The sequence below is a fragment of the Podarcis raffonei genome, chromosome 2 (genome assembly GCF_027172205.1).
Source record: "Podarcis raffonei isolate rPodRaf1 chromosome 2, rPodRaf1.pri, whole genome shotgun sequence".
NCBI classification, from domain to species: domain Eukaryota; kingdom Metazoa; phylum Chordata; class Lepidosauria; order Squamata; family Lacertidae; genus Podarcis; species Podarcis raffonei.
The window spans coordinates 109,891,309-109,903,402 of NC_070603.1; the positions used below are offsets into that span (position 1 = coordinate 109,891,309).

The following is a 12,094-nucleotide window of genomic DNA, read 5'->3' on the forward strand; positions in this document are numbered from 1 at the left end:
ACTAGTGAATTGCATGTTGCACTGCTTTATTCTTGCATTGCAGGGGGTTGGACTAGATGACCCTCAGAGCCCCTTCCAACTTTACAATTCTATGCAATGATCAAAGCTGCCTTGTAAACTTTTCAGTCAAAACTTCCTAGCCCTTAATATATTTATTTTATTTTTAAAGTAATACACCACTCGATGGTAAAAGAAAACAATGACTCAAAGCCGTTAGCCTCAAAAGATAATACATTAACGTCTAAGAATGGGTCAGTGTGTCTGGATGTTAACCAGAAGGTTGGTGGTTCGAGCCCAGCCAGAGATGTTTGTGGCCAGAATTCCTGCATTCCTTGGAGCCCCTTCCAACTCTACGAGTCTCAAGTCTTTGTACTGTAGTAGGTAGGTGGGAATTCCGTCTGCGCTTTTCCCAAACAGCACTAGGAGGCGCTCAAGGGTTCCATCAAATGGTTGAATGGAGTACTGTACTTAGTTCCGTCCGCTTCCTCCCCCGGCTGAAATGGTACGGCCCGAGCGCCCTTGCAGAATGGCAGTCTCGATTTCTCTCCCCCCCCGCGCCACCCTCAATGGTACCGTCCGCAAATCCGAAATCGCGTTCCATTTTCCTGGAAGGCGACGTTCCATCGCCACCGTCCACCCCCCTTTTTATGAGTCCCGAATGGTTTCGCCAAACCACTCCGCTTCCCCCCCCTCTCTCCGCACAAGTTCTGCTCTTTCCGCTCCCTACGTCACGGCCCCGCATTCTTTCACTCGAGAGGCCCCGCCCCTTTCCCTTTCGACCCCGCCCCTTGCGCGGCGCTTATTGGGCCCTCGCCTCTCCACCGAGGAGCGCTCTCCCCTTGGCCCCGCCCACTCCGGTGCCGCGCGTCGGGGCTGGTGGTGGAGGAGCAGAAGGAGGAGGAGGAGGAGGGGACGGCAGCCGGGATAGGACATGCACCGCAAGAGGCCGTTCAGCGCTAAGCAGAAGAAGAAGCAGCTGCAGGACAAACGGGAGAGAAAGCGGCAGGGTGAGCGCGGGAGGGGGCGGGGCCGTGCGGGAGGGGGCGGGGCCCCGCCTTGAAACATCTGGAAGGATGTAACATTCCCCCACCCTCTTTGGGCTGCATGTGGGGAGGATCCCCCTCTCTCTTCAACATCTGTATTCTCACCTTTCTCTTACCTCCCCCCAAACATCTCTCCCCTTTTTATGATGAGAAGGAACCCATCATTAGCAACATCTGGTTCTCATGATCGCCCACATAAACATCTGGGTAGCATAAGGCCACGCCTCCTCTTCCTCCTTGAAACATTTTAGAGGGGGCGTTGGAAGGAAGAGAAAGCGTGACCTCTACCTCTCCTCCATTAAAACAAATCGGGGGTTGGATATTTATTGGCTTCTGCAGGAAACGCTTACATAGAAAGCAAATCTTCTTCCCTGAAAACGTATAGCACCTCTCTCTTCCTCTCCCTTTCCCCCTTCTCTCGCTCTCTCTCTCTCCCTTTTTGCAAAGCGGGGGTGGGCAGGCATAAGTGAGCCAGGCCTTTCAGCTCACGATCTAGCACCTCGCTGCTCCCCTCCTGAAAACAATTTGGAAGATGAGTCTAGAGATGTTCACTTTCTCTCTCTGGTTTCTCACATGTTGGGTGCATGCTGTTAATTCATGTTAATTTACAAGCCTCATTTCCCCACCTCCCACCCCCCTTTGCATGTACTTACATGGAATTGTCAACTCTTGTGGAGCAGTCCAGTCTTCTCCCTTCAATGAAGTATTAAACTAGGCCCTTTTGGAGGGAGCACTAGCCTCTTCCTTCTGAACCACCTTTTAAACTGTGTTCAAAATAAAATTTTAGGTCCGCCCCCCTCAGTTTTTGGATAATGGCTTCTTGATGTACACTTGAAGGATGATTCTCTCTTTGGAAGGCATTGGGGGTGCTTGCTATATTTCTGTGTACACCCAACATCTGCAATGCAGTGGGCATTATAGCGTTCTCCCTTTTTCTCCCACCTAAACTGCTTAATGGAATAAACTGGCCTTCTCCAGTGCATCGGGAATGCTGTGTCCTCATCTTCCCGTAGCTGGGAGACAGAAACACTTTTCAAATAGAGAACACAACTCTTTCCTTCAGTTATTTTGGCTTAGGGCTATAACCATTGAATTTGTTCTACTATTCATAATCAGTTTTGTCCCTTGCCAGATCTTACACATGGTTTCAACAACAGCTCTAAAAGAGCAGGGAAACTGTGAAAATGGTGTGGTTTGTTAAGAAACATGTTAGAGGGGATGGAATTAAGTAAGACGAAACCTTAAAATGCAATTGTATGTAATTTGTGTTATAAATATCAGTGTTGGGTGAGCAGGAAATCACTAGTTTTGTTCAATAGTTGAGTAACAAATGTAATTTTCTATATGGATTTTTTATTTATTTTTTTAAAAAAGAACCCATTAGTAAAAGGTTGCATTAAAGTAGGGATGTGGAACCTGTGGTCGTCAAGATGTTAATGCCGGCTTGGACTGACAAGAGCTTCGGAGTCAGACCATAGGCCTTCCTAGGTCAATATTGTCTAAACCAGGGGTGCCCAAACTTTTTTCAAAGAGGACCACATTTTACAATTTTAAACCCAAAATTGTTGAGCTTTTTTTTAGGGTTGAAGTTGTAGGGTTGAAGTTTTTCTGGGGTTTTACCAACGGGGGCCAGATTTAATCGACTGGAGGAACTGAACATTGAACTTTCTGCATGCAAAACAGATCCTTTGCAGCTAAGCCAGGTCTCTTCTCCTGGAGTCCCCCAGCAACATCTGGAGGGCCACAAGGTTCCACCTTGGCCTTATTAACTTGCACTGAAATCAGTAGGGCTGTATCTGTGTTTAGAATTACATTGTAATGTTTGCATCAGGTCTGCATATCTTGCAACCCACCAAGCTGAATGCAGCCTGCCTGGTGGTTAGCAGCCCTCCTCACTGCAGGCCCAGGCAGGGTCTGCAGTATCAAGAGGTTCATATAGCGCCTGTCAGATGTGATGTGAACTCCGTTCAGCGTGGTGGACCACAAATTGCTCAGGCCTGCGCCATGTCCCATTCCACTTCCTTTATAGCTATTATTGTTATTGTTGTATTTTGTTATAACTATTATTGTCGTAGTTGCTTGTACCCCACCCATCTGACTGGGTTGCCCCAGCCACTCTGGGCGGCTTCCAACAGATATAAAAGCATAATAAGACGTCGGACGTTGACTTTGGTGCATTAAGGGGGGAGATGCACATCCCACTGTCCCTGGATCAGATCCTTGTATTCACAATTTCTGCAGTCGGAAAGCTACAGGGCTTTTGAGACTGTGATAGGTGCATGTGGTATAAATGGAAGCTTTGCGCAGAAACAAAGGGTAGTAGTACCGATCGGTGTGCCATTATAGCTGGAGCTACGCTAAGCCATTCATTCCAGTGCAATGCGATCGTTTTCGTTGCGGTCGGATTTAAAAATAGCCAGCGTGGTCCAGGCTATTTAGCTGTACTCCTGCGCCCTGCAAGGTTTTTGTTGACTGTAGCATCTTTGGCGGGCAGAGCTAAAAGAGGAAGGTGGTGGTTACGCATCATCTTGTGTTGCTGCGTTATTGGGGGGGGGGATTCATACGAATAAGGGAAGGGGGGAAACCCCACCTCTTGTGACAGAAAGAGAGAGATGCACTCTGCTCAAACTGCTACTGTGCCAACTCAACTAGAAACAATTTGAAAGAAAAGTGCTGAGCTTCAGTGATAGGCAGTGGGATGAAAACGCTTTATGGGGGTTATGAATTATGTGCTAATGGGACCGAAATAACTCTGTAGGGCATTAAATGGGCAGCTGGCGCTTTTTTTGCACTGGTTTCTCAGATAAGAGAGCTCTGGTTGACAGAGAACAGGAAGGTGGGCATGTGTTATGAGTGTGTCATCGTCCTTTAGATAGCGAAGATAATGCCTTGCGCTTAATGTAGTGGAATCTGGATCTTTGAAGTGCCTTTCCATATCTCGTCTTTAGTAATCCTTGCAGCAGCCCTGTAAAGTTGGTTGGTGAAAATGGTCCAAGTTTTGGAGGAGACAGTCATTGTTTGCCTGATGGCACTTAGATGAGTTAATGGGTGAAGCAGCCATTCTGTTTGCAGGGGGTGGTTTATCCATAGCTGAGTGAATGGAACCAGTCCCACTTCACTTCTGGGCTGGAACTGTGGAAGAAACTGCTTCTCGGATTGCATTGCTGCACTGGGTGAAGAGGGCCCTTCCTAGATAGAATACTGTCGCACAGTGTATCGTTAAATTATGGAACTCCCTGCCACAGGAGGCAGTGATGGCCACCAATTTGGATGGCTTTAAAAGAGGATTGGACAGCCGTTTCTGATAATTATTAAAGTAAAGGTAAAGGGACCCCTGACCATTAGGTCCAGTCATGACCGACTCTGGGGTTGCGGCGCTCACCTCGCTTTATTGGCCGAGGGAGCCGGCGTACAGCTTTCGGGTCATGTGGCCAGCATGACTAAGCTGCTTCTGGCGAACCAGAGCAGCGCGAGGAAACACCATTTACCTTCCCGCCGGAGCGGTACCTATTTATCTACTTGCACTGGTGTGCTTTCGAACTGCTAGGTGGGCAGGAGCAGGGACCAAGCAATGGGAGCTCACGCCATCGCGGGGATTCGAACCACCTACCTTCTGATTGGCAAGTCCTAGGCTCTGTTTCCCATTATTATTTTTATTTATTATTTTTATTATTTTTATTATTACTATTTTATTAATACAAGTTTGTATCGAACTGTATTAATTATCAAATTGCTTTACACAACATTCCTTTTGTGTGTGCTTTTATTTGAATACGCTGATGGGAATGTTGTTTGCTAATATTATTATTATTAACATATAAAACGCATACATTTGCATTTACACAATACATATGCACAACACACTACCTTATTTTCATAGCATAAAACATACCTACATTACTCTATATTATACCTACATGTAGTATACATATCAACATACCTACACACCTACCCCACACGGACACCCACCAAGTGACTTGACTTTCAGTCATTCTTGTTACACTACTTTATTTTTCCAATTAGTTTAAACACATTTCATTATTTCTTTAACTCTTCTTCTATCTTAACTCTCCTTTCACTCTAATCATTTTCTGGATTCACTCAATATCTGTCAAAAGTTCTACTTTTTCCACATAGATTTTGATGTATTCCTTAAAGATAGCCCACTCCTTATTCACTCTTTGTACCAGATCTCCTCTTATCCTCCCTGTTAATTCGGCAATATGGAAGTATTCCATCATTTTAGATAGCCAGTCTGTTTTAGTTAGGACACTGCTGCTTTTCCAATTTTTGGCAATTAACCTTTCCTCCGTAGTTGCATACATAAATATTGGTCTGACCGTTCTTTTTATTTCCTCTGACATACCAAGGAGAAAGGATACTGATTTTTTTCCAAATGAAAATCTAAACATCTTTTTCAATTCGTTGTAAATATTTTCCCAGAATAACACTATTTCTTTGCATTCCCACCACATGTGTAGAAAGCTTCCTGCCCCATTGTTGCATCTCCAACAAACATCACTACAGTTTTTATACATTTTTGCCAGTCTAACCAGGGTCAGATACCATCTATATTGCATTTTATTACATTCTGTCTTAAATTATAGAACGCCGTAAATTTAATACCCCTTTTCCACAGCCGTTCCCATTGGCTCATCATAATATTTACCCCTAAATCCTGGGCACACTTTACCATCACTGTCTTCACTTGCTCCTCTTCTACCTCCCATTCTAGGAGCAAATCATATAATTTGGAAACTTGTTTACTTTTAAATTGGATTAAGTCCTCATCCAATCTTGAAATTTCTTTCTCAAATCCTTTTTGTTTATCTTTTGGCAATCTCTGATTAATTTGAAAATATTGCAGCCAATCATTTAAATATTTTTTAACTTCCTTATATTCTTTCAATTTATTATTTTCCTCTTCCAGTAATACCTTATATGTTGCCCAGTTGTTATTCATATTATTTCTCTTTACAGTCATGATTTCTAAGGGTGAGGTCCACCAAGGTGTTTTGGGTTCTAGGATCCCTTTATGTTTCATCCATATTTTATACAATGATTTCCTTATAATATGGTCCATAAAACCATTGTGGACTCTCACCTTTTCATCTATTAGGTACTCATGCCATCCAAATCAAGTGCCTACTCCCTCCAGATCTAACACATCACTATCCTTTAACTTAATCCACTCCTTTAACCAGGTCAGACCTGCTGCAACATGATATAATTCCAGGTCAGATAGGTCAAATCCGCCTCTCTTTCTCCAATCAATAAGTAATTTATATTTTATTCTAGGTTTTTTTACATTCCATACAAACCTGGCTAGATCTCTTTTCCACTTCTTAAAACAATCCATTCCTCTTAGAATCGGCATGGTTTGGAATAGAAATATCATTCTGGGCAATATATTCATCTTTACTGTTGAGATATGGCCCCAAAACGATAGATGTAGCCTATTCAGAGTTTCTAAATTTCTCTTTATCTCCTTCCATACTTTAATGTAGCTTTCTTGAAATAGGTCTATATTTCTTGTTGTCATCCATATGCCTAGATATTTCATCCTTTTTTAAATCTCCAACCCTGAGATTTTTTGTAGCTCACTTTTTTCTTGATTCCCCATATTTTTTACTAATAGATTTGTTTTTTTATAGTTTATCTTAAAGCCAGCTAGATGTCCAAATTCATTTATATATTCTATTGCTCTTGGGATACATTCTATCGGATTTTCAGTAGTGATGATCAAGTCGTCCGCGAAGGCTCCCCCCCCATCACAATCCCTTTTTAATAGCCTTGCGGCTTCGTTGCTGCTGTCAAATAAAAAACTAAATACTTTAGAAACGACTGAGGGATATCGCTGTCGCACGCCAGATTCGACCTTTTCAAACGTGACTAGATTAGAGAAGTATGACCGTTTCACCAGCCACCCTGCCTGCACGCATCAAGATGTCGAAGCTCAGCTTAAATGGTGGACTGGGCAAAGCTTTTGGAAAGTACCATATTTTTTTGCTCAATAGGACACACTTTTCCCCCTCCAAAAATGAAGGGGAAATGTGTGCGCGTCCTGTGGAGCGAATGCAGGCTCCTTGGCTTCAGCGATAGCAACGCGAAGCCTCCAAAGCGCAGAGGGAGAACTCCCCCCGCGCTCTGGAGCTTCGCGTTGCTTTCGCTGAAGCCGCCTGAAGTCCCCGGAGCACAGTGGCAGTTCACGCTGCGCTCTGGGGGCTTCAGGCAGCTATCCGCAAGCCTTCGGAGAGCAGCAGGAGTTCCCACTGCGCTCCGAAGGCTTGTGGATAGCTGCCTGACGCCTGGAGAGCAAGAGGGGTTGGTGCACACAGATCCCTCTTGCTCTCCTGGCTTTGCTTCGCTGGAGAGGCGCTGCACAGTTTTCCCTCTCTGCGCAGCGCCCCTTCAGCGAAGCGGGAGGAGAAATGGAAGGGGCTCCGTTTCTCCTGCTGCTTCGCTGAAGGGGCGCTGAGCAGAGAGGGGGAGAATTTTTTCGCCCTTGTTCTCCCCCTCCTATGGTCCGGTGCGTCCTATGGCCCAGTGCATCCTATAGAGCGAAAAATATGGTAAATATATAACTGCACAGTGCTTGAAATCATGGATGGAAAGCTGTGGAGCTGTTAATGAAATCCATATACAGTGGTACCTTGGGTTACAGAAGCTTCAGGTTATGTGTTTTCGGGTTGCGCACCGCGCCGAACCCAGAAGTACCGGAACGGGTTATTTCCGGGTTTTGGCGCATGCACAGAAACACCAAATCGCAACCTGCACGTGTGCAGACGCAGTGCTGTGGGTTGCGAACGCTGCAGGTTGCAAGTGTGCCTCCCGCAAGGATCACGTTCGCAACCCGAGGTTCCACTGTATCCCACTCCCTGACTTCTGGCGAAAACTTTTAGGCTCCACACACACACACCGTCCATAATTGGGGCATTAGAGTAGTAGCTTTGCTCACATGAACACATAAGCAAATAGGGAGTCCTGTGGTGGTTCTTCAGGTGAGATTAATTTACTTCTGTGTTCTTCATTTGCGGTTTTTAAGGCAGGGCCACATCACAGTCTTTCTCCTTGCCTATTCAGTGCATGCAGGGGAGGTAGCTTGAGTTCTCCTTCCAACTCCCAGCAGCCTCTAGGTAGTGTGGCCAGTGGTCAGAGATGATGGGAGTTGTAGTCCTGCAACATCTGGAGGAACACATGTTCCCCAGCCCTGAAGTGGTGGATAGAGGGACTCAGGCTTCAAACTTTTAATGTCCCTGTGAAGTAATTGTGCATGGATTTTTTTCTGCAATGTTGGTAACGGCCATTAAAGCCACTGGGACCAGGATATCTGAAGGGTGACCTTCTTCACGATGAGCTTCTTGCTTTACTAAACCACCCAAAAAAATGGGAAACTTCCTTATACAGTGGTACCTCGGGTTACAGACACCTCGGGTTACAGAGACTTCAGGTTACAAACTCACGTTCAGGTTACAGGTCACGTTCTCAAGATGGAGGATGAGGGAACAGCTGCAGTCGCCTGCGGTTCCTGCGCAATGTTTGCCATTTTGCCAAAGGTTGCAGGCAGCTTTACCTGCAGCAATTGTATGTTGATTGCCCTCTTAAAAGACAAAGTCCAGCAACTGGAGGAACGTGTAGCTATGCTCCAAAGAATTAGAGAGCTGGAGCTCTTCTTGGAAGCAACAGAGAACACCGTCTGCACCAAGGAGGAGACAGGGGACACCCCTGAGAAGGAGGCTAGTTCACCAACACAGGTGCCAGATATATGGAGAAACGTGACTCAAAGAAGTAGGAGGCCCAGGGTTCGCTCTGATTGTTTAGAAATACACAATCACTTTGAAGTCCTCTCCCCTAGCATGGAAGACGAAGAGCAGACTCCATTTGAGGATCTCTCCCTCGTTACAGTCGATCAGGTATATGAAGACGAACAGCAAAGTCAGTCCTCAGGGAATGTGCAGGCGACCTTGGAACGGACAGCTCACGGAAGAACCCCGACCAAACCTAAGAGGAGACGTGTAGTGGTGATAGGGGATTCCCTACTGAGGGGAACAGAAGCAGTGATCTGTGGGCCTGACAAGATGTCTCGGGAGGTGTGCTGTCTCCCCGGGGCTAAGATCCAAGATGTAACTGAACGACTGCAAGGAATCATAAAACCCACTGACAAATACCCCTTCCTCTTGGTTCATGTGGGAACCAATGACACTGCAAGCAATAGCCTCCAGAAGATCAAAAGAGACTACGAGGCTCTGGGCAGGAAATTGAAGCAATTAAATGCACAAATTGTCATCTCATCTGTCCTCCCAGTTGAACGATGTGGGCCAGGGAGAGAGAGAAAAATAGTGGAAGTGAACAGCTGGCTTCGCAAATGGTGTAAAGAGGAACGGTTTGGATTCTTAGATCACGGACTGCAGTTTCTTGAAGATGGACTTCTGGCAAGCGATGGGCTGCACCTCACAACGGTTGGGAGGAATGTTTTTGCCAAAAATCTCAGAAACCTCATCAGGAGGGCTTTAAACTGACTAATGTGGGGGAGGGAGACAGTGCTCCTGAAGGTAGGAGTCTATCAATTGATGAAGATGATCATCCAAATGTCATAGACCAAATGGAGCAAACAGCACGCAGACCTAGTGGTGGGAGGAAAAAATCCTTAAATAAGAGACACGGGGGAATGATTAATGGACTTCAATGTCTGTACACTAATGCACAAAGCATGGGAAATAAACAAGATGAGCTTGAGCTCTTGGTACAGCAAACTAAATATGACATAATAGGCATCACTGAAACCTGGTGGGATAAGTCCCACAATTGGAATGTAATAATGGAGGGATGCAATCTATTTCAGAGAAACAGACCAGACAAGAAAGGAGGAGGAGTGGCGTTATGTGTCAGGGATGTGTATACCTGTGAAGAGATCCAAGATTTAGAACCTCAAAGCCAAAGTGAGAGCATTTGGGTCAAAATTAAGGGAGAGAAGAATAACAGAGACCTTATTGTGGGAGTTTACTATAGATCCCCAAGCCAAACGGAGGACATAGATTATGCCTTCCTGGAACAGATGGCCAAGCATGCAAAAGGAAGGGAGATAGTAGTAATGGGGGACTTCAATTACCCGGATATTTGTTGGATGTCAAACTCAGCCAAGAGCATAAGGTCAAACAGATTCCTCACTGGCCTTGCAGACAACTTCCTTGTCCAGAAAGTGGGAGAAGCAACAAGAGGAACAGCCATTTTAGATCTGGTCCTAACCAATGTTGATGACCTGGTTAGTGGGGTAGAAGTGGGAGGATCATTAGGCGCGAGTGATCATGCTCTTCTGAAGTTTACTATACAGCGGAAAGGAGCAGCCAAACATACTAGGACTCAATTTCTTGACTTTAAGAAAGCCGACTTCATAAAACTTAGGGAAGTGCTGGGTGAGATCCCATGGACAGTAATACTAAAAGGAAAGGGAGTTCATGATGGCTGGGAGTTTGTTAAGAGGGAGATAGTAAAAGCACAACTTCAGGCAATACCAATGAGACGGAAACATGGAAGGTGCCTAAAGAAGCCAGGGTGGCTATCTAAAGAACTTTTAACTGAGTTAAGATTAAAAAAGGATGTGTACAAAAAATGGAAAAGGGGGGGAAACCACCAAACAGGAATTCAAACAAATAGCCAGCACCTGTAGACACAAAGTCAGAAAAGCTAAAGCACAGAATGAACTCAGGCTTGCTAGAGAGGTTAAAAGCAACAAAAAAGGCTTTTATGGGTATGTCCGTAGCAAAAGGAAGAACAAAGAAACAGTGGGGTCACTCAGAGGAGAAGATGGTGAAATGCAAACAGGGGACACAGAAAGGGCTGAACTCCTCAATGCCTTCTTTGCCTCAGTCTTCTCCGATAAAGAAAACAATGCCCGACCTGAAGAATTTGGAGCAAATGATTCAGCAGAGGAAACACAGCCCAGAATAACTAAGGAGATAGTACAAGAAAACATGGCTAGTTTAGATGTATTCAAGTCTCCAGGGCCAGACGAACTGCATCCAAGAGTATTAAAAGAACTGGCAGATGTGATCTCAGAACCACTGGCAGTCATCTTTGAGAATTCCTGGAGAACAGGCGAAGTCCCGGCAGACTGGAGGAGGGCAAATGTGGTCCCTATTTTCAAAAAGGGGAAAAGAGAGGACCCAAATAATTATCGCCCAGTCAGTCTGACATCAATACCAGGGAAGATTCTGGAGCAAATCATTAAGCAAACAGTCTGTGAGCACCTAGAAAGGAATGCTGTGATCACCAATAGTCAGCATGGATTTCTGAAAAATAAGTCATGTCAGACTAACCTGATCTCGTTTTTTGACAGAATTACAAGCCTGGTAGATGAAGGGAACGCAGTGGATGTAGCCTACCTTGATTTCAGCAAGGCATTCAACAAGGTGCCCCATGATATTCTTGTAAAGAAGCTGGTAAAATGCGGTCTTGACTATGCTACCACTCAGTGGATTTGTAACTGTCTGACTGACCGAACCCAAAGGGTGCTCATCAATGGTTCCTCTTCATCCTGGAGAAGAGTGACTAGTGGGGTGCCACAGGGTTCTGTCTTGGGACCGGTCTTATTCAACATATTTATCAACGACTTGGATGATGGACTCAAGGGCATCCTGATCAAATTTGCAGATGACACCAAACTGGGAGGGGTGGCTAACACCCCAGAGGACAGGATCACACTTCAAAACGACCTTGACAGATTAGAGAACTGGGCCAAAACAAACAAGATGAACTTTAACAGGGAGAAATGTAAAGTATTGCACTTGGGCAAAAAAAAACGAGAGGCACAAATACAAGATGGGTGACACCTGGCTTGAGAGCAGTACATGTGAAAAGGATCTAGGAGTCTTGGTTGACCACAAACTTGACGTGAGCCAACAGTGTGACGCGGCAGCTAAAAAAGCCTATGCAATTCTGGGCTGCATCAATAGGAGTATAGCATCTAGATCAAGGGAAGTAATAGTGCCCCTGTTTTCTGCTCTGGTCAGACCTCACCTGGAGTACTGTGTCCAGTTCTGGGCACTACAGTT

The 12,094-nt window shown here is 45.3% G+C and overlaps 1 protein-coding gene and 1 long non-coding RNA gene across 3 annotated transcripts in view; one reads left to right on the forward strand and one right to left on the reverse strand.

Moving 5' to 3' along the window:
• The first annotated feature begins 805 nt into the window (after positions 1–805).
• Positions 806–12,094, forward strand: part of GNL1 (G protein nucleolar 1 (putative)) — a 31,984-nt gene continuing 20,695 nt past the window's right edge. The window contains exon 1 of one of the 2 annotated variants that reach the window (XM_053378585.1): positions 806–1,007. In XM_053378585.1, the coding sequence (XP_053234560.1) occupies positions 932–1,007 (76 nt within the window). In that variant the 5' untranslated portion in view covers positions 806–931. Of the gene's footprint in view, positions 1,008–2,202; positions 2,272–12,094 lie in introns of those variants that run through there. The other variant, XM_053378586.1, reaches the window with a different exon arrangement.
• LOC128408626 (uncharacterized) lies at positions 8,528–11,003 on the reverse strand. The gene is made up of 2 exons (XR_008329135.1): positions 9,539–11,003; positions 8,528–9,217 (listed from the first exon to the last, which is right to left on the reverse strand). It is a non-coding gene; the product is annotated as an uncharacterized LOC128408626 (long non-coding RNA).